The 25,714-nt window shown below is 37.9% G+C and overlaps 1 protein-coding gene and 1 pseudogene across 2 annotated transcripts in view; both read left to right on the forward strand.

Moving 5' to 3' along the window:
- Window positions 1–4,824, forward strand: part of LOC127429088 (inactive tyrosine-protein kinase PRAG1-like) — a 39,355-nt gene extending 34,531 nt beyond the window's left edge. For both annotated transcript variants that reach the window (XM_051677883.1, XM_051677884.1), the window contains exon 6: window positions 2,517–4,824. In XM_051677883.1, the coding sequence (XP_051533843.1) occupies window positions 2,517–3,602 (1,086 nt within the window). In that variant the 3' untranslated portion in view covers window positions 3,603–4,824. The remainder of the gene's footprint in view (window positions 1–2,516) is intronic.
- Window positions 4,825–18,044: 13,220 nt separating this feature from the next.
- Window positions 18,045–25,714, forward strand: part of LOC127429094 (ornithine decarboxylase antizyme 2-like) — an 8,710-nt pseudogene continuing 1,040 nt past the window's right edge.

Raw genomic sequence — 25,714 nt, forward strand, 5'->3', positions numbered from 1 at the left:
GCATCATATTATGAAAGTAAAATGCTTTAAAGGAATATTCCGGGGTTTAATACAAGTTAAACTCAATTAACTGCGTTTGTGGCATAATGTTGATTACCAGATACTTTCTGTGGCCTCAGCATGTAAATCTTTGGAACAGTTTGTTATGGTATAAAGTTTTGTTTTTGCAGTAGAATAGACTCAACAGCAGCGTGAGCATTCAACAATAACACCCAATCATAAACAATTTAGTCTCGCGTCTCTCAACGACCGTGAGAACGACTGACGATGTCTCTAATAGTCTCACATTTGTCAAGGTCATCTTTTCCGTCTTTGCCGTGACCATTGGAGGAATCCTACAGGCGTGAGCTGCGATTAACAGAGGGTGTGTATTTATCCTGTCTGACCTTTGACCCCAGTTACTTCCAATGTGTAAAGAACAATAAGCCATGCAGACAGACAGAGAACTTAATCATCTTGTATAATAACATCAACGTTATTAAATAATCAGCTCATATTTAGAGCAAACCCCAAACAGAAAAAATCCCATAGACTTATATTGAAGGAGGGACTCCAGTCATATCTAGAGAGCAGAATATCACGGGGACTCGAGGGTGCAGGACTTTTAGAGTACTTGGAGCAGTACGATTGCAAGTGGTACTTTTATACAACAGTTCTATAAACAAGACGTTAATATCAAGTAACTCACATTTTAGACATATGTTCTATTTTAACTATTTTTGCTACCGTAACAGTGTTCGTGAAGTTACTATAAAACTGATTTTTCTCAAGCAACACATAACTTAAAGTAGTTAAACAACAGTCAAGCTTGCCTTTTAAAAAAATCATTAGATACACTTCAGGCTAATAACAAAAAAAGTAGCCAACTACATTGAAGCTATTTAAAGATATATGGTGTATTTTAGATCAAATAGTTTTCCTAAAAATGTATGTCCTCATATGTGGACAGCGGGACTAAGTTGTGAAATGTTAAATAATATCAAGTTATAGAAATCAGATTTTTTTTCATCAAATAGTTTGTTTCCAGGAGTGTTGATTATTCATGTTTATGAGACGTTACAGACATTACATCAGAAATTAGCATAATTAATTCAGATTCAAAGTAATGTCCAGCATCATCCAATCACTGTCAATCATGTTAAAATAAAATGATACATTATAAATTCTGAATCTATGTACTGATTATCATTGTCACATGTCTGTCAAACATGTTGAGTGATCCAAACATCATCTGCAGCCTGAAACTGAACTTTTGATCAGATTTTAGGAGTGAATGCACTTAACTGCATAGAGAGCTATAGGATGCTCCCTTGCTCCCTATTTAGTGCATGACTTAACCTCCAGTGTGCTGTCTGTCTGCACTGGTCTCAGAACAGTTAGAAATGCACCTTATTTTCATCCTAACTCCATATAAAGCCTCTGAAAGACACATTTATCAGCTTATGGATGAACTCATTTATTCTCAGTGTGATAATGTACAGACAGTGAATATCGGATATTTTAACTGAAAATGAGCCTGTAGTCCACATATGTGGTCATTGTGTTTAACAGTGTGGCGTTTCGCGATAAATTGCTAAAATTTTAAAAATGGCATATCGGATGAAACTAGAGACTGTAATCTTTTGACTCAAACAGGTTTCAATGTAAAAACTTAATTTGGTTTCTTACCAGATGTAGTTTTGTTGACGATTCTTCCAAAGACAAACTCCGCTGTGGTCAGCACCATGTTGTTTTGTCACGTGACTCCGTGCGTTGAACGTTTAACCCTTTACTGACAGCACAAAGTCTCTTGAACTGAGATCAGTCGTTTAAATTAAATTATGCACAGTCTATAGCAAAGCCAGAATACAACGTCCATGCATGTGTACACAGGGTCACACGAGGTTAAGTGAACTAGTTTATTTATATGAACCGTCCGAACGAACTGAGTCACTAAAATGAATAGTTTATTTTAACCGGTGCAACTGTCTGAAAGAACCGATTCACTTCAATTATTTGGTTTTCCCAGCACTACTTGGGAGAGGGAGGACGGTTAAAGCCCAAAGTATACTTCGGTTGTCCCTGCTGCTGATCACTCCGTTCATAGTATGCGTGACGCTAATTTTGTCATCTGCGCGGACTGTCCATAGTGTCCAGATTTTCTCGACGCACACAGTGCTTGACATGCGCCTGCCATTGACTCTACTAAAAGATTATCACAAAGCAGTTGTAGTAGGCATGCGTCGAGCGCGTTCATAGTCATTTACGGTCAAAAGAGTATAATTTGAAAGGCGACGCGTTTTGACGCTAAATCGCTACTTGATGGAAAATGAAGCTCGTTGCTGGAAAATCTACACAGCTGAGCTACTTTGACTCTGCTGAAAAGTGTAGTTAAGTTAGTCATGTCACTACTTTTAGGTAGTTACTCCTCAACACTGTTCTCTAACGTAAATAGTTCCAAAATAAGTAAAAGCAGGATGGAGCGTTGCATGTCAGATGTTTAACTACCCATGTGTCTCTTCTCTCTGTTGTTGTAGATCTGTAAGGGTCAGTCGGCTGACAGTAATCAGGCTCATCTGTACAGTCTGTCTGTGCAGCAGAATCTGCCAGCTCACTTTAACCTGCAGCAGGACTGCGGTCACTTCATCGCATGCGTGCCGCAGAGCATGTTAGCCAACGAGCAGAGTGCATCCAGGGCGCCGGGACCGTCCGAGCAGGAGCGCGTGGTGGTCATCACACAAGAGGTTCCTCACCAGAGCGCCGCTGATTTCGTCAAAGAGTGGGAGTCGTTTCATCAGGCGCAACCGGAGGTTTACGAGCGACGCGTTTGCTTCCTGCTGCTGCAGCTCTGCACCGGACTGGAGCATCTGAAATCACATGGGGTCACACATCGTGACATCTGCCTCGAAAACCTGCTTCTGGTGCAGCACCGGCGCTCTTCCACCGCAGACGGAACGTGTCCCGACCCGCAGCAGCAATGCCTGCCGCGTCTCCTCATCAGCAACTTTTGCAAAGCCAAACAGCGCAATGCAGGCGACGTAACTGTTTGCGCCGATCCACGCGTCAATCGAGACCACACCCGTCTGGCGCCCGAGATCGTCTCGGCCGCGCAGTATCGGAAGTTCGACGAGTTTCAAACCGGCATTCTGATCTATGAACTTCTGCATCGACGCAATCCATTCGAGGCGACGCCCGCGCTGCGACAGCAGGAGTACAAATGCGATGATCTGCCGTCCATCCCGAGCGTGTCGATGTACTCGGCCGGACTCCAAAGACTCGCTCACCTGCTTCTCGAGCCCGACCCGGGAAAACGCATCCACATCCAGGACGCCAAGCGGGTGTTGCAGGGGTTGCTGTGGGGGCCACGGCGAGACCTCCTGGAGCAACCCTGGGTGTCCGCAGGTAGCGTACGGCGAATCGAGCAGCCCAGACATGAGGGATTGTTGAACTGGTTGGACGTGAAGCGCGCTCTGCTCATGATGAAGTTTGCGGAACGCTCGCTGGAACCGGAACGGAACGCCGAGCTCGAGGATTGGCTCTGCTGTCAGTATTTCTCCTGTGCTAACCCCAAATCACTGTGTCAAACCGCCGAACTGCTGTACAATGTCAAGTTCTCACACTGAAGTCACTGTAAACATGTAAATTCCTGCCATCTTACATCTGCTTATTCATAAACAGCCACACAGATGTCCTTTACAATGACCATGTGTTAAAAACAAGAAAAGGACTTGCAAAATTGACTCGGGACTTTTGGACATGAATAATTTTTTTTGCTGACTTGCTGAACATCAAATAATTCTGATGAGTGTTAAAAACTGGAAAATAGCAAACACATCTCATCAATATGTGGCATGGAGTTAAATTATGTCTATATACTGTGTTTTTTTTACTGTAAGATGGAAAACAGAAATGAGACACCAGCGCAGGCCACATCCACACTAATATGTGTTCATTTAAAAACACATCAAAAAAAGGGTTTCGAAAACACCACTGCATACTTTGGAAAGCGATGAAATTTAGAAACTAAAAATGGGGGTTTCAAACTTAAACAGATTAGTGTGGACGTGGCCCGAGAGTTTGTGTTCTAACTGTTATTTGTTTATCTTTTTTTTTTATGTATTTTGGGGACTTTGAAATGAAGTGAATGAATTCTCACATTCACTCTGTCATTTGCATATTTTACCCCAAAATCAAAATAAAATGACATTATATTTTGCTCCAAGAAAATGACACCTATTTTTAGGACCATTTAAGATTTTTTTTTGTATTGTGAACACATTTCATTCACAAAATGTTCACCATTGTAATGTGCAAAAAACTCATTTCTGTGATACAAGGATAAATCATCCTGGCACAATTATTGTTTTTATTAATAAAAACAGCATAAATTAAGTTAAAATGCTGCCATAATATAAACTTCCAATTGTAGTTTACAAATGTACTTTATAATTTAATTAATATATTAATTTCTTCATATTACTGTAAAGAGAATTTTGAAAAAATGTGCTTAATTAAATGAAAATAATGTCACAATGCAATTAATCTTAATGGTCCTAAAAGGATTCAAACAGTGTTCATATTGTATAAATGAATTTCTATTTTTATTTGTTTATTTTTTTTTATTGGGCTGGACATGTCCGTGACAGATTAACACTTTTGTGGGAAAAACAGTGTTTTATTTTAGTTCAATTATATTAAATAAATTAAGCCTATTTTATGACCTTTACGTTTGTTTTTGTTTTTTGTTTTTTGTATTATTATTTTTATTATTGATATTTATTTTCATGACAATGAAACACATTTTACTCCCAAATTCTCATTACAGTAATGGAAGAAAAAATACTTCCTGTCCAAGAAAAATGTTCCTGTCCAGCCACACACACAGTGTTTGTGTGTGTGTGTGTGTGTGTTTGTGTGTGTGTGTGTGTTTGTGTGTGTGTGTGTGTGTGTGTTAAAAAATGCATACACTGAAATTCTGCCATGATGTAAACTATTGTACTTTCCAAATTTTCTTTTTTTATTAAAATAGTTTAGCGAACTTTGGAGAAAAATGTGCTTAATTGCCATGAAAATAATGTCATTGCAAACAAACTTGATGGTCATAAAATAGGGTTCATATTGTATAAATTCATTAAAATGTTTCATAAATTCATTAAAATGTTTCATAATTTTTTGATGTATTGGCTGGACATTTTATTTCAGTTTAATTGCATTTTGTGTGAATGAAATGAATTTTAGGCCCTTTAAAATTTATTTTGCATTTTGGCTTTTTTTTTTTATTTTATTTTTTTTATGACCATTAAACATATTTTCCCCAAAATTCTCATTACTGTAATGCAAAAACAAATGTCTGTCTCATTACTGTAATACAGCAATGACAATTATCCATTCCAAGACATAATTGATATATATATATATATATATATATATATTTTTTTTTATTAATTTTTTTTTAGTAAAATCAGCATTTAAACACATTTTTATTTATTTTATTTTTTTATATGTACAAGTACTACTATAATGTACACTTAACAGTTATACTTTTAAAAAAAAGTACATATATCAATAATACATCATTTTTACATGTTACAGTAATGAGAATTGTTTTGGGTATGATTGTGAAGTAAATAATGTCACAATGCAAAATGTTCCAAAAAAATAGGCTTAATTTTTTTACTAAGCAAAAGATGATTCTTGGGTGAAATGTGACCTGGACTTGTTCTTCTGTTCTTGTATTTCAGTGGTCATATGCAGTTTCTTCTTTAACACTGTGCAGATATTATCACTGTGAAAAGAGCGCTGATGCTATGTGTTGTCTCTCATCTGTCCGTCCTGTAACAGTCATTTCTATATTTCTAAATACCCACTCGATCTTTTGAAGTTTCTCTAAACGGCTTTAAGAGTGTCCTCGAGCCCTTTGACAGTTTAAAGGGGCTGATGGTAAAACTGGACCTTTCATGTTCATCTGGGTCTCATAGATTTGAGTTTGTACTGCCAGTAAATCAGTATAAACAGCGTCTTTTTTAAGTGTTAACGTGTCGTCCTCATCAGAGCAGATAGACGGGTGCTGACGCTGCAGAAATCCTCATAAAAATGCTGTGAAATCTGAGAACAGCTCGTCTTCTTCCTGCACACAAGGGTTTGATTAAACTGTTTGAAGTTTGTGTTGAGATTCATTTAAAGACTTGTGGTGCAATATTTATACAGCCACTGGTTTCACTCGACGCTGAAAATGAGATGGTTTTATAATTTTGTTAATCTGTTTTGAAGTGCCTTTTGTTGAGATATTTTGAGGTTGAATCTTAATGTACAATTAAAACATGATCGAAGTGACTCGAGCTTAATGGAAAAAAAAACTTTGAGTCTGGAATTTCACAGAAGTGTCTAGAAAATTGAATTTTTTTGTATAGCAAGTGCGAAGCGCGTCTTAGCGGTTGATTTGATCTATAAAAAAATCAGAAACAGTATGTTTATAACATTCTTATTCTTTGCATTTCTTTAAGTTCGGATTTTGTTTTTATTTTGATATAAACCAACAGTTGTTTGCTTTTTATTTGCAAGCAAAGATGCCAGAAAAGCACCATTTTCCCTTAAGAAAAAACTCTTAAAACATTTTAATCTAAACATGACACTGTATATAAACCGTAAAATCACCCTGTCTTGACGTACTGTGTGCAAAACACAAATGCATCTTCCAATAAAGTGTCATATTTTCACATTACTTTTTTGCAGTGAGTAAATTAGACTTAATTCAAGAGATAATGAAATAGAATTGCTCTCAACATGTCACAGAATAAAATATATTATCTGTGTATAAAAAGATATACTACTGTACACAGGAATATACATTGTGTGTGTATATATATATATATATATATATATATATATACTGTGTACTGTGTATGACCTGTGAGATGTCACACAGGTCACATAAACTACAACACGTAGAGACTGTATCACCTAGATATCATATAGAGACTGTGTCTGTTCCCCGAACTACCAAACACAAAACTCTCACTAAATCATTTAGAAAAAAAATAAAAAAATTGAAGATAAACATCATATAATAATAATATGTTTAATTTATATAGTGCCTTTCCAGAGCTCAAGGATGCTTCACAATAAAGAACAGTAACATAAACATATAGACAATCATATGGACAGTGGACAGTTGCCCGGTCCAGAACAGGAAGCAAATGCAGTTGCATATAGCAGATCATAAAAACACTTAGACACTTCAATCCAGTACAAGTAAGCATACAAATACAATGAGCAGTTCATGATGCATATACACATTATAACTGATAATACTGAGAGAACAAATAGGTTTTGAGCTTAGTTTTGAATTCAGTGATGGAGGTAGTAGTTCGGTAGTGCTAGGGGAATTGAGTTCCATGTCTTAGGTGCCACAACAGAAAAAGACCTGCCGCCCTTTGACGAAAGACAGAATCTGGGAACAAGAAGAAGATCTACCATGACCTTTAGATCGCACCCAGAAGATCAGAGTGAGCGAATTGGAGTATAGGGAGAAAGTAAATCAGAAAGGTAAGAAGGAGCTAGACTGTGGAATGACTTAAATGTAAGCTGTAGAATTGTGTATGCGGTTGAGGTACTAAAGGTAAAGGTAGGGCTACTAAACATTAGATCTCTTTCAACCAAAGCACTAACTGTAAATTAAATGATTAAAGATCATAATTTTGACGCACTCCATTTGACTTAAACCGGAAGAATATATTAGTTTAAATGAATCTACTCCTCCAGGTTATTGTTATAAACATGAGCCTCGTCTGAAGGGTCGAGGAGGAGGTGTTGCTACAATTTACAGTGAAGTTTTTGGTGTTACTCAGAGGACAGGATATAAGTTTAAGTCTTTTGAACTAATAATGCTTAATGTGACACTGTCAGATATAGATATAAATTTTAAAAAACTCTGTCGTCTTTTGCCATTGCTACAGTATATAGATCACCCGGACCGTATTCTGATTTCCTTGGTGAATTTGCACATTTTTTATCAGGTCTAGTAGTTACTGTAGATAGAGCTTTAATTGTTGGTGGCTTCAGCATTCACATAGATAATGAAAATGACACATTGGGATTAGCATTTATCGATATTTTCAACTCTCTTGGAGTCAGACAAAATGTGACAGGACCAACTCATGGCCATAATCATCCGCTAGATTTAATTCTGACGTATGGAGTTGATGTTGATACTATAGAAATTATGCCGCAGAGCGATGATATCTCAGATCATTACCTCATCTCTGGTTTTCTGCGATCTGCTAATATTACTCAATCTACACCACGCTATCGTTCAGGTAGAACTATTCCTTCGATCACTAAAGATAGCTTCACTAATAATCTTCCAGATTTTTCTTATATACTCAGTAAGCCAAAAGGTCTAGAAGAACTTGATGTAATAACAGAAAATATAAATACAGTCTTCTCTAGCACTCTTGATAGTGTCGCCCCCTTCAATTAAAGCAAATTATAGAAAAAAAGCCCCACACCATGGTGCAATGATCACACTCATGCTCTCAAGAGAGCAGCTCGGAAAATGGAGCGCAAGTGGAAGAATACAAAATTAGAGGTATTTCGCGGTGCATGGAAGGATAGTGTCTGTAGCTACAGACAGGAACTAAAAGCTGCCAGGTCAGCATATTTTAGCAAACTCATAGAAAATAACCACAACAATCCTAGGTGTTTATTCAGTACTGTGGCTAAATTGGTTCGGAATAAAGCCTCAACTGAACCAGATATTCCATCGCAGCACAATAGTAATGACTTCATGAATTTCTTTACTAATAAAATAGAAATCATCAGAAATAAAATTTGAATAATGCAATCATCTGTCACAGCACTTCAGAAAACAGTGTCTCATAATTTTCCTCACGAGCAACTTCAGTCCGCTGTCAAAGGTCATGAAGAGCTAACAAAACTTATCGAAACATCAAAAGCCACAACATGTACAGTTGTGGCCAAAAATATTAGCACCCTAGGTAAATATGAGCAAAGAAGGCTGTAAAAAATGTCTTTAATGTTTATCCTTTTGATCTTTCATTCAAAATATTCACAAGAATATATCCTCTAATAGATATCAACCAATTACAAACACAAAACAATTTTTAGCAAAAAACAAATTTTTTTCTCAAATAAAAATTATTGGCCCCTTTTTATTCAATCCTTTGTGCAACCTCCCTTTGCCAAGATAACAGCTCTGAGTCTTCTTCTATAATGCCTAATGAGTTTGGAGAACACATGGCAAGGGATCTGAGATCATTCCTCCATACAGAATCTCTCCAGATCCTTCAAATTCAGAGGTCCACGCTGGTGGACGCTCCTCTTTAGTTCACCCCACAGGTTTTCTTTGGGGTTCAGGTCAGGGAAGAACCTTGATTTTGTGGTCAGTGAACCATTTTGTGTAGATTTTGATGTTTGTTTTGGATCACTGTCCTGCTGGAAGATCCAACCATGGCTCATTTTAAGCTTTCTTACAGAGGCAGTCAGGTTTTGATTTTTAATCTGTTGGTATATGATAGAGTCCATGATGCCATGCATCCAAACAAGATGTCCAGGAACTCTGGCAGAAAAACAGCCCCACAACATTAAAGATCCACCACCATATTTAACCGTGGGCATGGGGTACTTTTCCATATGCCTACCTCTCTGTGTGTGCCAAACCCATCTCTGGTGTTTGCTGCCAAAAGGGTCAATTTTTGCTCCATCTGACCATAGAACCCAGTCCCATTTGAAGTTCCAGTAGTGTCTGGCAAACTGAAGACGCTTGAGTTTGTTGTTGGATGAGAGCAGAGGCTTTTTACTTGAAACCCTCCCAAACAACTTGTGGTGATGCAGGTGACATCTGATTGTAGTTTTGAAGACTTTCTGACCCCAAGACCCAACTTATGTCTGCAATTCTCCAGATGTGATTCTTGGAGAATTTTTGGCCACTTGAACCATCCTCCTCACCGTACATGGAGACAATATAGACACACGTCCTCTTCCAGGCTGATTCGTAACATCTCCAGTTGATTTGAACTTCTTAATTATTGCCATGATGGCAGAAATGGGTATTTTTAGTGCTTTAGATATTTGAAACTTAGAAAAACACGTCCCTGCATTCGGAATTGCCAGGCATTGTCCGTCCATGTGTTGTGCTGTCGGTAAGTGTGGTTTGCTCTCTTTATAAGCTGCGCACTGCCTATACAGCTGAGTTTTGCTTACTGCCCCCTGGAGAAAAAAGGTGGTTCTTCAAGCTTGAATTACAGTCTGGAGACATGATTAATATAATTAATTTTTTTTAACGCATTCTTTTTTATATAATTAATCGCACTGAATTAACGTGTTAAAATTGACAGACCTGATATACAGTTGTGACGAGGAGGGCGTGGCCAGGCCGTGATGGTGCACGGCTGGCACTGAATCAGCTGATCAGAGGTAGAGCGAGATAAAGGGGAGCTGGAGGCGCCAGTTCGAGAGAGAGAGATGCACATGGCCGCGTTGCATGTGTGTCTGCATGTGTTGATATTAAACTTACGTTTACTGCCCATCCTTATACTATTACAACAGTATATATAATTTGTTTTACTACATGTCATCATATGAACAACCTGTCAGGTAACTGATTTAAGTTTCACGAATCACGGAAATATATAAAACAGCTCTTGCTTCATTTCTGAAAGTAATGCTTCAGTTTAGCAAGTGTGTCAAATGTTGATTCAGTATCCGCTCTGATTCAGTGAGTCGTTCAGTGAAGATTTTGCCAGAAGATTAAAAATGGTAACTGGTAAGTTTTTAAAGGAATATTCCGGGTTCAATACAAATTAAGCTCAATCGACAGCATTTGTGGCACGATCTAGATTACCACAAACAAAAAAAATAATAATAATAATTTGTACTTGTCCCTCTTTTTCTTTCAAAAAAGCACAAATGTGTGTTCCAGTGAGACACTTACAATGGAAGTCAATGGGGTCAATCTGTAAACATTAAAATACTCACTGTTTCAAAAGTATAGACACAAGACATAAACAATATGTGTGTTAACATGATTTTACTGTCATAAAATCACTTACTAATTGCATCTGTGTGAAGTTATAGCCAATTTCACAACTTTGTTGCCATGACAATGTAATGCTGTAAACCCTAAAATGACAGCTGAAATAATACATGAGTTCTAACAGGAGAATTAATGTAAGTGCTTTTATAAAATTATAAGCTTCACATTTCTGCCTTTAATTTCTTTAATTCTGCCTTTCACATTTCTACCGGTTCAGAAAAAGAGTCATTTGTTCGTGAATCGGACTTCACTGGACACGCTAAGAATCTGCAAGCAACACGAGTGGACAATTCAAAAGAAAGACGTGTTTTTGCCCATATTTTACAATACACTGTGTTTTTATCTAATTGCAATTCATTTAGATTGCAAGATTACAACTCTGGTCAAATTTATTTACAAAATAATTTCGCTGTGGTTCGAGTAACGGCACTGTTGATTCATTAACGACGGAGCTCCGCTGTGGAAAGCAGTGCAGTACACAAATACCAGTAATCATACCAGTTTGGAACATTACACCTTTAAGATTATTCTGTTGACTTCTGGGAACCTGCTAATAAAAATTCCTCAAAGTTTCCCAATAGGCTGCATTCAGCAATAGGAAGATGAAATATCTGAGAAATGTCTTGCTGGTTTCCTTGAAATCTGCCCGGTGATTCCAGAAAACAGATTTGCATTCTACCTTCCGTCCACAGCTCGGCTCTTTTGTCATAGGTGGAATGTGTTGCCATGGAACGCCGGCCAATGGAATTCCGCTCCCGAGAGTCCCAAACGACCTCCCTGGACAAAAGACTTCATTCGGCTCTTTTTGTCTTCAGTATGAACGGCTGGTTTGTGTCTCTTGAACCGTCCACAAAGACCATGACAAACAAGAAACAATAGAGCCTTTAACAGGGACTAATTAACTGAAACCTGACTAAGAGATGATGCATCACACATGTCGGGTTACTATGTGGGAATTAGGAAAACTCACTTAAAATGCGGAAAATGCAGAATCAATGTTGTGTTCTAGGATTTATAATTCCATATCAACTCCTAGAATAAAATTTAGTCTTTGAACTAGTTGAATTCAACAAGTGAACAAGTTTTTGTCAAACCTGTTATCACAGTTTTAACAAATATCTAACATTCCATTAATTAATTTGGACATACAGTAAGTGACTTTTAAAATTTTTACACACGTTTTTTTACACTCCTATCGGTCCATAAGAGTCATTTGTTTGTTGGACTAAACTGGTTGCTCTGTCTGTTTTGATTCATTAAAAAGAATCAGTCCATAAGAGTCATTTGTTTGTCAGACTACATTGGTTACTCTGTCTGTTCTGATTCATTAAAAAGAATCAGTTCATAAGAGTCATTTGTTTGTTGGACTAAACTGGTTGCTCTGTCTGTTTTGATTCACTAAAAAGAATCGGTTCATGAGTCATTTGTTTGTCGGACTACACTGGTTGCTCTGTCTGTTTTGATTCACTAAAAAGAATCGGTTCATAAGAGTAATTTGTTTGTTGGACTACACTGGTTGCTCTGTCTGTTTTGATTCACTAAAAAGAATCGGTTCATAAGAGTCATTTGTTTGTCGGGCTACATTGGTTGCTCTGTCTGTTTTGATTCATTAAAAAGAATCGGTTCATAAGAGTCATTTGTTTGTTGGACTACATTGGTTGCTCTGTCTGTTTTGATTCACTAAAAAGAATCGGTTCATAAGAGTCATTTGTTTGTTGGACTACATTGATTGCTCTGTCTGTTTTGATTCACTAAGAAGAATCGGTTCATAAGAGTCATTTGTTTATCGGACTACATTGGTTGCTCTGTCTGTTTTGATTCACTAAAAAGAATCTGTTCATAAGAGTTGTTTGTTTGTCAGAGTACAATAGATGTGCTGTCTGTTTTGATTTACTAAAAAGAATCGGTTCATAAGAGTCATTTGTTTGTCGGACTAGACTGGTTGCTCTGTGTTGATTCACTAAAAAGAATCGGTTCATAAGAGTCCTTTGTCGGACTACATTGGTTGCTCTGTCTGTTTTGATTCACTAAAATGAATCGGTTCATAAGAGTCATTTGTTTGTCGGACTACATTGGTTGCTCTGTCTGTTTTGATTCACTAAAAAGAATCGGTTCATAAGAGTTGTTTGCTTGTCAGATTACAATAGATGTGCTGTCTGTTTTGATTCGCTAAAAATAATCGGTTCATAAGAGTCATTTGTTTGTCGGACTACATTGGTTGCTCTGTCTGTTTTGATTCACTAAAAAGATCAGTTTATAAGAGTCATTTGTTTGTCGGACTAGAGTGGTTGCTCTGTTTTGATTCACTAAAAAGAATCGGTTCATAAGAGTCATTTGTTTGGTGGACTAGACTGGTTGCTCTGTCTGTTTTGATTCACTAAAAAGAATCGGTTCATAACAGTCATTTGTTTGTCAGATTACACTAGATGTGCTGTCTGTTTTGATTCACTAAAAAGAATCGGTTTATAAGGGTCATTTGTTTGTGAATCGGAATACACGTGATGGATGTTGGTGTTTCGCCTGCGAGCACAAAATCATTTCAAAACGTGTTTTTTTTTTTTTTTTTCTTTTTATCTCCCCAACATTCAATTCAGACTGCAAACTCAGAGATATTTATAACTCTGTAAAATATGTTTTCTTTTGCTGTGGGGCCGTAGATGGGGGAGCACCACTACTGTAAAACTGTGCATGGAGCTGCTGTTTTACATGAAGCCACAAAGTAAGTGCAGCTATTTCGTGATGTTTTTGAACTTGCGCTTGAATGGAAAATGATGAATGGAAGAAATGTAATTAAAGCGATTAAAATAGGAGTACTCCACATATCTTACTGTGATTATCATTACTCTGATTATTAGCATAATCGCAATATTCTGTTTACATGAGCTACAGTTTAAGCGCAGTATTACCTTAATCACATTATAATCACATTATGAGGGTGCATCACAGTAAAGAGATTTTCTCTATCCATTTAAATGTCAGAACATGCACGAATCATTATGATGGTTAACTTATAACAAGGCTACATACTGTATACACTGTTGTAATCACTATAAACATAATGTCTATTCGAAAGCTTCTGCCAAACATAACGAACACTGAAGGCCTGTTAAATTACTGTATGAATATCTGTGACTAAAAAAAAGTGAGGGAACCAGATCAGATCGGCTCTCACTGATGGACATCATGCTGGTGGATTACTGTAATTACAGTAACAAGTCTATGCCAACCCTCTGTGCAAGTGGCTTAAATGAATTAAATATTTCATTAACAAGTATGTCTTCTCTGTTCTTGCAGTGCTGTAGCTGTTTTCTATGTTGTAACAGGCTGTCTGGGTGCAGTTCTTGATTTCTGTTTTTTTTTTTTTTTTTTTCTTTATATCATTGCAGTCTGTGTTGCAACACTTTCGCGTCAAGAAAAGTGTTTTTATAGGAAAGAAAGCGTGAGATCAGAGAAAACTGCTGATACGAGCACACTCGCTCTGTGTTGATCAACAGTGACATCTTGTGGTAGATTTAAGGTATTGCAGTCTTTTACAGAACGTCCATTAGAGGGCGCCAGTGATCACAAAATTGAGCATGCGCGTTGTCGTGACTAGGGAAATACTAAACGCATTTTTAAACACAGTCGTTAAAATTGAATGCATGACGAACACCTCTAAAAAATAATAAATATAAAATATACAAATACTTTTGTAAGAAATGAAGAAATATGCCAATCAAAGCAGGTGGTTTAGGAGGTCACGTACAGACCACAAACACACCTGCACTGACAGAGACCATTTAATAGTGAAAGCAAATCATGGAATCAATTAAATTCAGACATGAAATGTTACAGAACGACATTATGATATGATAAATGCTGTAATGGCACTTGATTATTGAGAGTTTTAATGTTAGGTTGTGACGATAACATTACTGTGAAATTAAAACATTTCATAATATTGTGGGATTACGTAATTACATAATTTTAACCCTTTAAACTCGGATGGGCCCACCAGAAAAAAAAAAAAAACAATTATAACTATTACTTACTACAGTCTTAACCAACACAAAATAGGTGTTGTTTTAAAGTTTATAAGCTCTACTTTCCAATGCATGTAGACATTATGACCAAAACTGAACAAGTGCTTTAAAATTTGCAGAAAAATCAGAAGTGTTAGTTTTGATAATCTATAAAAATAAAAAAAATTCACTGTATATATTATTACAATCAGAAAAAACATCAAACAGATCAAATAGCCATGTGTCATATGTTGTTGGAAAGTTCTCAAAGAGTAGAATACAACCAGCCTATTTGTTTTACTTACAGACAAAAATATAGCGAGTAATAGCTTATTATATGTCTTTGACAATTATGTTGGTGTTGCTTATATGCCGCGTTTTCACTTATAACTTCACGAAAATAGAAACGGAACATAAAATATCACACACCATTTTTGATTATCTTTCAAACGAGTCCACACACAAGATAATCAGATGCATAGATCATTAGATAATCCACATGAAGCACAATGTTACATATGGCCACCAGGAGATGGCGCCAAATACATGACACCGACTCAATGATGACTCAAATGACACAGAATGAAACTCATTCTGTGAAATCTCATTACTAAAATCATGTCTGCATGCTATACAAACCTTTAGTCATTGTTGTGTTTGCATGTGTAATTAGTTCTTATGTACAATTATAATGTTTTATTTGTTTGGAGGGGCTTTTGGACACTGTGATAAATTATTTTTGTAACGCTATAAGTTTTGATTTCTTTGTAATATCAACACTAAGTCTCAGATACAGTTGACATGATTGGGAACAAAACAAAAGCAGTTTTTCGGATCCACCTTATTTACACGAAGAGATATATAATGTCAAATCACAAAAATAAGAAAAAAGAAAATTTTAGGCTCAATTTGGGCTTTTTTTTTCAGCAGTTACTTAGGCTGAGAGTCTCAGAATGTATCATAATCTACGTATATCATTAAAACATTGAAAAGTTTTCTTTACAATGATACCAAATGCTTGACCCTCGTTTTTTTTTAAAAGCCTTTAATTTTGGGTATGCCACTGAAACAGGAAATCTTTAAAAACACCTTCAGAGCTTAAAGGGTTAAGAAATATAATACACATTTTTTGGTTGGTTGGTTGGTTGGTTGGATGGTTGGATGGTTGGTTGGTTGGATGGTTGGATGGTTGGCTGGTTGGTTGGATGGTTGGCTGGTTGGTTGGATGGTTGGATGGTTGGTTGGTTGGTTGGTTGGATGGTTGGTTGGATGGTTGGTTGGTTGGTTGGTTGGTTGGTTGGTTGGATGGTTGGTTGGTTGGTTGGTTGGTTGGATGGTTGGTTGGTTGGTTGGTTGGTTGGTTGGTTGGTTGGTTGGATGGTTGGTTGGATGGTTGGATGGTTGGTTGGTTGGATGGTTGGATGGTTGGTTGGTTGGTTGGTTGGTTGGTTGGATGGTTGGTTGGATGGTTGGTTGGTTGGATGGTTGGTTGGTTGGTTGGTTGGTTGGATGGTTGATTGGTTGGTTGGTTGGTTGGTTGGTTGGTTGGATGGTTGATTGGTTGGTTGGTTGGTTGGTTGGTTGGTTGGATGGTTGGTTGGTTGGTTGGTTGGTTGGTTGGTTGGTTGGTTGGTTGGATGGTTGGTTGGTTGGTTGGATGGACCCACAGTGATTTCACCATATGTCCAGACACAAAACAGTTACCCACTTTATCAATGGGTTTATCACTACAGTAAACACAGTAACACACATATAGCAGTTATCCCAGTCTGTAACAGATACTGTAGCAGAGTTTAGACAAAGATCTGCAATTAAACTTTCACCTGGTTCCCTGCTTCTGTCTGCAGATTTTAATGTGCTGTATGTGTGTGATCAATGCGGATGTGATGTATGTGATGTGATGGCATTTATCCCATGTGATATATACGTGGTTCGCCAAAGAAGCCTCTTCAACAGCAATCTGTAACTGGGAGAAAATGTGTTTCTTTTTGAGTCAAGTCACTCTTAACACATGATAATTTATTCTCACAATAATATTCTGCCAAACATTTACATGAGTTTACACAGAGAACCAGTTACAGATCTGACGTCATCATCCAAAACCAAAGTAGATTTGTCTCCAATGGAGCCAGATATCCATAAATATGTGCTAGTTGCACAGCTGCAGTTAAAGAACATAATCAAAACCACACTCAAGATACTAACTAGTTGTAGAGAAATCAGATAGCACACTATTCAGCTTTAACACGAAGTTACATAAATGACACTGTATGCATGATTATTGAAACACTGTTAGATTAAAGAAGAATAAAAAGTACTTTGGTGCTACCATGGTACAGTGATGGTATCATGTGGTAATAGCATGGTACTTTGATATTTAGCATGGTACCAAATGATTGCCATATTCATATACCATGATATTTACATGCTACTCCAAGGTACTTTGAATAATACCATGGTATTATGTCCAAGAACATAGTATTACCACAGTACCATGTCCAATGGTTCTTTTTGTTATTAAAGACTACAACACATATCTTCATTTAAAATTTTAGACTGTTTACATAAATGTCACAAAATCTGTGATGTACACAAAATGTCACAATGTTGTTACAGTTTCCTTATGACATTTATTGCCTCAAATGCTCACAGATGAAATATAAAAACATGATAATAGCCCAAACATGCCTTTGTCTCCCAGTGACTGCTGTGTCATAACAGTCTCAAAAGCGAAAACTACGTTAGCTTCCTCTCAGTAATTTTCCACTCGCTACAAACGACAAATTACTAATCTTACTACGGCGAAGGCTTGCTTCATAAATATTAATCACGCAACCAGACGTTCGCCTAATTGGCTAACCCGATTGGCCAAAAGCCTGTGGTCTCGCATATTAACTATATACGTTCAGAACGCTCATAGTGCGCAACCAAACAACGTCATCAAGAAGTAATGAATATTCATGAGCTCCGCCTTCGCCATAGTAGCGTCGAATGTGTTTTGTGTGGCGTCTCCGCCTCTGCGCTTCTCACTCTCTGCCCGACAGCAGCCGAGAACACAGGCCGCCGTGAACTCTCCCGAGGCCGGATGGTAAAATCCAACCTCCAGCGGATCCTCAACAGTCATTGCTTTGCCCGTGAGAAAGAAGGAAAGAAACAGTGCCAAAACAGCATCATGGAGGCGCTCAGTAACAGTATTAATGACATGATGGGAAGGTGAGCGACTTTAAAACAGAAGTGTAAGAGCCCAGTTTATTTTGTTTAACGCTTTAAATCCGTTTAGCATCCTTCAACAAGTCACAACAGTGCCAAATGAAGGATTTTGTGTTTTATTTTGATATTTATTGGGAATTATTTTTCTCTCAGGGCCTTGCTTATGTTATGCTAATGTTAGCAACTGTTCGTCAGACAATTGCGACAGTTGTTTTGGACAATCAACACGCAAAACTGTGTTTTCACATGCAATAATACGGTGTATTATTCTGTTAATGTAGTTAGAACGCCTTGTTATTTTTTAGATTTGACGTCGAAGGCCTCGTTCTTTAACGCCTACGTCACAGGGCTTCATTTAGTGCGTGATGACGTCACCAGACTCCGGGCTGTGATCGCGCCCGACGTGTATTTTTATCAAGTACCTTATTACCATGATTGTCTTGGTAGTTTATTTTAGTGGGGTTTATTTTTTCAGTCATTTTTGGTGAGATTGTCTGTCTTAACATTATTGTTATTAGATGACGGCAATGTATGTATTGTAGAAATATATCTTTAAAAAAATTAATTTTTTTATTTAATAATTCAGGCAAAACAAAAGATGCGTTTTACTCCCTTTTGATTAAAACAAAAGATAATCCTGAAACTTATATTGTAAAAAAAAAAAACAGGCGGCTGCTCGCTAATGTCCGGAATTACTTTGTTTATTATTATTATTATTTAGAGGTCGGCTGATAACCGATTAATCGACCGATAGTTTTTAAAAATGTGTTTATAGAATGATCAAAGATTTCTTAGTATTTTCTTACTATAACGGGCGCAGACACTGAATCTACAAGAGTCTAACATGAATAAAATCTCAAAAGAAGTTTATCATGCAACAAAAATTCCAATAATAATCGGGAAAATTCAGATATTGTGTATAACGTGGGCCTTTTAATTATAAAGAAGCCCAAAATACATCAGGGACTTTATTTTAAAAATGACAGATTCTTGGATCTGTTATAATGCTCTTTATGGAAGTATTTAACAAATTAAGTTTTTATAGCCTATATATTTCACCATATGAGGTGTATTGATGAGGAATAAATATTTAAAAAAATCTGAAACTATGTGCACGATTAATTAGTAAAACCCATATATTCGTCTACCACTATTATTATTGTTGTTTCGCAACGAGCGTAACAATTTAGAGTACATTTTTACTTCACATGATGTGACCTTGAAAAGAACCGTTTCATAATGTTGTCATAATGAGTTAATGTCGTGAAAGCCCATGACTCTGTTAATCACTGATGTCACGTGTTATTTCTGCATTCTTTCTCTGCTGAAATAAACTGACATTTACTTGCACGGTTATTACAGGTTAGATCTCATGTGAAGTTTTTCCATGTCTAAAACAGCTTTATAATATGATTAAAAAATGGAACAAAGCAAAATATGGTTTCTCAAGCGCTGATTTGGTTGTTTGTGGTTTTTACTTTGTGTATAAATGAGATTTTAGTTATTGTAATGTTCTATATTTGTATTTTTCTGCAGTTTGTCTCTATGTTGTAGTAGTACCACTGGTCCAGGGCCTCTGTGGTGCTCCTGATGCCCCTCACCCACCTCTGAAGATCCCAGGTGGGCGAGGGAACGGAGCACGGGATCACACATCCACAGCTCAGCAGCTGTACTCCGTGAGTATTTACACATTCATGCTCACACACACACAGACATACACACATATACACAGACATACTCACACACAGACATATACACACATACACAGACATACTCACACACACACACACACACACACAGACAGACAGACATACTCGCGCGCGCGCACACACACAGACATACACACATATACACAGACATACTCACACGCGCACACACACACACACAGAGAGACAGACAGACAGACATACACGCGCGCGCACACACAGACGTGCTCGCGCGCACAGACATACTCGCGAGCGCACACTCGCACATATACTCACACATATACACAGACATACTCAGACATGCTCGTGCACACAGACATACACACACACTCACATACATACACACACACACACACCGACATACACGTATATCAGTTCCACCTGGATTTTGCAGCACTTTTTTATTTGATAACGGCGACCTAAAATTACTGAATTTGTGGCAGCTTTAAAAAGAACACAAATAAAAAACAAAAAGAAAACATTTGTGATGCCATTTGTGTGCTTTTTTTTTTTTTTTTTTGAAAACTCACAAATAGTCATACTACACTTGTGAAATATGTGTCAATGACTGTAATGACTGCGATTTTCTTGTAAATATTTTAGTGCAGAATATCTGAATATGCAGTGTATTCAGTAAATTCACACACACATATCATGCATATCTGGCTAATATGAGTTCAATGAAAGGTCCTTTATTATTCTTTTTATTAAAAGTCCATGCCAGCAAACTTTGGTTAGGTTAAAATAGTAGACCTACAATAAAACTGCAATAGAAAGTCACATGATCAAACTAAATCACTTATTTTTCCATAGAATTCAGAGGTCGCATTTAAGATATTCGGTGTTCATTTTAAAACAAGTGAAATAATTCTTAATTGGTCTCATTCTTTCTCCATTATTATGAAGTAATGTTTTCCAAAAATAAATGATTTAGCCATCTCTACGCCTTCGGTTAATACTTTCTCAGTCCTTGAAATAATACCAAAATCTGATGAATATTAAGGCCTTTTCACACCAAACATGAATTTTCTTGCAATGGATTCTTAACGAGCAATTCACACCTGTAGCAAACATTCACGTGCTGACGAAGCCACGTTTTTTTTTTTTACAGTGAATATGTCGATTTTTATTTTTTTGATGAAACACACCAACCAATAAAATGTGAGCACTGGATCACATGTCGGGAGCTGCTGTAGTTACAAAAACCAGTGCATTGGTGTTGCTAAAGCTCAGAAAACTGTTTTGACCACTGACATTAACACCTTGCCACACGAGAAAAAAATAATGGTAAAAATATTAATAACTACAGTATTTCAGCAAGTACTGACGTTGACTACCACACCTGGAGTCGCGAGTTCAAATCCAGGGCGTGCTGAGTGACTTGAATATTGGCCCGGTTGCTAGGGAGGGTAGAGTCACATGGGGTAACCTCCTTGTGGTCGCTATAATGTGGTTCTCGCTCTTGGTGGGGCGCGTGGTGAGTTGTGCGTGGATGCCTCCACCCGTGCTAGCCACCACCCGTGCTGGGTCTCCGCGGTAACGCGCTCAAGTCACATGATAAGATGCACGGATTGGCGGTCTCGGATGCGGAGGCAACTGAGATTCGTCGTCCTCCACCCGGATTGAGGCGAGTCACTACGCCACCACAAGGATTTAGAGCGCATTGGGAATTGGGCATTCCAAATTGGGGAGAAAAAAAACTACAGTATTGACCAACACACAATAGGTATTGTGTGAAAGCTGAAGATGTACTTTTAAATTAGCTTTATATTCATATGCTCAGAAAAAATACTTAAGTAGTTAAGGCACTAGGAACTGACAATGAACAGCTGTTTATTTATTTATTTATTTATTTTTTAAATATCTCCCTAATTGGGAATGCCCAATGCGCTTTTAAGTCCTCGTGGTGGCGTAGTGATTCGCTTCAATCTGGGTGGCGGAGGACGAATCCCAGTTGCCTCCGCGTCTGAGACCCATGCATCTTATCATGCAGCTTGTTGAGCGTGTTGCCACGGAGACATAGCTCATGTGGAGGCTTCACGCCATCCACCACGGCATCCACACACAACTCTCCACGCGCCCCACCAAGAACGAACCACATTATAGCGACCACGAGGGGGTTACCCCATGTGACTCTACCCTCCCTAGCAACCGGGCCAATTTGGTTGCTTAGGAGACCTGGCTGGAGTCACTGAGCACACCCTGGGTTTCAAACTAGCAAACTCCAGGGGTGGTAGCCAGCGTCTTTACCACTGAGCTACCCAGGCCCCAATGAACAGCTATATTTTTATAAACCAACATCAACAAAGATACTAAATATATATTGTTAATTCATGATACCTAATGCATTATTTTGTTGTGCAGCTTCCAATGTGGATACTAGATTTGCACTTTTCAGAGAGCTCAATAAAGTTGTCAATTATATTGATTGCATTTGTGCATTAAAAACACATATGAGGATTCAATAATTATGCCTGTACTGATCATTTGATCTAACTGATTATTTGAAGATTATTGAGCACTTTATATTCGAATTCCTTTTACTATCCAAAAAAAAGGGAACACGGATCTACAATATGGTGTCCTGTATGGTACATTGACGTTTCAGCCGAAAATAATTAGGCATCCCGGCTAATACGAGATAGTTGGCAACCGTCTGTGGAGATGATAGTATGGCAGCTGTTCAGACTGTTGTCAAATGTGGTTTAGGTTCCTTGTGAATCTGAAAGCAAAATGTTAGTGGACGTGACATTCAGACACTCATATAAACATTGTAATCGCTGTAAACAGCATCCCTGTATTCAAGCAAGAGATGCCCTTGAATCATTATAATAATCTGGTGCTCGTGAAAATAAAGTCCACATGAATGTGTTGGAATGTTCTAGCACGTCAGTCTGCAGCCAACATGCCAAACACACGGCAGTGCCATTTCCTGTCATGTGATCCTGTCTAGTTTAGTGCACACAAGAATAACACGCACAAGGCCGTCATTGTTACTAACACGGTGAAGTTTAGCTCACATTGCGTGTGCACTGTGTGCTGCAGCATTTTTTAATAGAGAATAATTGAGTCAATAAGACCGGTTAATTGTTGTGTTGAGCTTATTAAACTAAGTATTAATATCTTGATCACATGTTGTGAAACTAATTGATAAGTGGATGTGAAAATGAGCGAACTTTGAGACTTTTTAAGAAACCACCTAGCAACCACCTAAAGCACCATAGCAACCGCATAGGGGTTTGCACAAGAAAAAACTACGTGCATTTGCCTCTGAAAATTTAAACATTTGGTTTACATTTTTTTTGTAATGATTATTTTTATATTTATTTAGCTTTCAAAATTCACTGTTTAGACTGTTATTAAAGTCATATGTTACATTCATGTAAAATGTAATTCTCTCTCTCTCTCTATACAGGACAGGAAGTTGACTGTGACAGAAGAGCCCGGTGGGGCTGGTCGCCCCAGAATATTGCACTTCCAGAGCTGTCTCACCGTTTCCCGCGTGATCCAATGGGAGGCGGTGCTTAGAGGGGAGGGACTGTTTGTGGAGATTCCTAGCGACCCCTTCCCAGAGGGCAGCAAGGAGAGGTGAGAGGTCACACATGGGTCAGAGCTCATGGGGATTGATTTTTTTTTTTTTTTTTTTTTTCAGGGATGCAAACAACTTGCCTTTCAGCTAAAGTCAGTTTTTCTGAAGCTAATTTTCCCAAATTGTTTGGTAAAATTTTCCACTTTTTTGTTATTAACCCTTGCGGGCCCGGCCCACAAGTAAAAATACAATCATCAAAATATTACATAATATAACTAGAGTCTTGACCAACACAAAATAGGTTTCGTTTGAAAGCTTAGACGCTCTACTTTCCAATGCATGTAGACATTATGACCAAAACTGAACAAGTGCTTTAAAATTTGCAGACAAATCAGAAGTGTTCCGTTTTGATCATTTATTTAAAAAAAAAATTGTACATATTATTGTAATCAGTAAAAACATCAAACTTTTACTCACAGACAAAAATGTAGCACGTAATAGCTAATTATATGTCTTTATGCTTACAGCTAATTATGTTGCTTATGCCACATTTTCACTTATAACGTCACAAAAAATAAATGGAAATAAATGCCACATACTGTTACTTAGAGGAGGTGATTATCTTTCAAACGAGTCCACACACAAGATAATCAGATGCATAGATCATTAGATAATCCACATGAAGCACAATGTTACATATGACCACCAGGAGATGGCGCCAGATACACGACACAGACTCAATGATGACTCAAATGACACAGAATCAGAAGGAGCTTTATTGCCAGGTATTCTTACACATACAAGGAATTTGTCTTTGTGACAGAAGCTTCCAGTGCACAAACAATACAACAACAAGACAGAGATAATAAAAAAAAATTGAATAAAAATAAAAAGCGAATAGAAAATATAAGTACATATAGAAATACACAATAAGACAAATAAAATATATGTATACAGATGTACTAGGGGTGTAACGCTCCATCGATCTGGATCGATCCAATGACCAACGATCCAATGTTATTTTTTTGGGGGGGATTTTTCCCCTTTTTCTCCCAATTTTGGAATGCCCAATTCCCAATGCGCTCTAAGTCCTCGTGGTCGCATAGTGATTCGCCTCAGTCCGGGTGGCGGAGGACGAATCCCAGTTGCCTCCGCGTCTGAGACAGTCAACCCGCGCATCTTATCACGTGGCTTGTTGAGCGCGTTGCCATGGAGACATAGCGCGTGTGGAGGCTTCACGCCATCCACCGCGGCATCCGCGCTCAATTCACCATGCGCTCCACCGAGAACAAACCACATTACAGCGACCACGAGGAGGTTACCCCATGTGACTCTACCCTCCCTAGCAACCGGGCCAATTTGGTTGCTTAGGAGACCTGGCTGGAGTCACTCAGCACGCCCTGGGATTCAAACTAGCGAACTCCAGGGCTGGTAGCCAGCGTATTTTACCACTGAGCTACCCAGGCCCCCGATCCAATGTTATTGATACAACACATAAATATCGATATATATAATTTTTTTTTTTAAGATGCACCTTTATTGGAGTCTGGGTATCTCAGTGAGTATTGACGCTGACTATCACACCTGGAGTCATGAGTTCGAATCCAGGGCGTGCTGAGTGACTCCAGCCAGGTCTCCTAAGCAACCAAATTGGCCCGGTTGCTAGGGAGGGTACAGTCACATGGGGTAACCTCCTCGTGGTCGCTATAATGTGGTTCTCGCTCTCAATAGGGCGTGTGGCGAGTTGTGCGTTGATGCCGCGGAGAATAGCGTGAAGCCTCCACACGTGCTGTTATTTTATTATATTATTATCTGTATAATTTATTTCAAAGTGAAGTACCTTATGTCCCAATGTGGAAACTAAATTTGCACTTTTCAGAGCTCAATAAAATATTCAGATTATATTTTGATTGCATTTGAGGGCAAAACAATTTAATTGATTGTGTAAAATAGGCACATAATATCGGAATATCGATCACAGGCCCCGATCTCGAACACCTGCTCTGATTTTCTCTACGTTTTCACCTTTCATGAGTTTACATCCCTGTTGGAATAGACGATGGAATAAAGAAAACTGTTTAACTTTTTACAATCAAATCACTAAACGTGTTTGTCTTTGTGTTTTCAGCTTCATCTCTCTGCTGGAGTTTGCTGAAGAACATCTGAAGGTTGCTAGTGTGTTTGTCTGCTTTTATAAGAACAGAGACGACCGTGGTGCGTTCAACACAGTTTCAGA

The sequence above is a fragment of the Myxocyprinus asiaticus genome, chromosome 38 (assembly GCF_019703515.2).
Source record: "Myxocyprinus asiaticus isolate MX2 ecotype Aquarium Trade chromosome 38, UBuf_Myxa_2, whole genome shotgun sequence".
NCBI classification, from domain to species: domain Eukaryota; kingdom Metazoa; phylum Chordata; class Actinopteri; order Cypriniformes; family Catostomidae; genus Myxocyprinus; species Myxocyprinus asiaticus.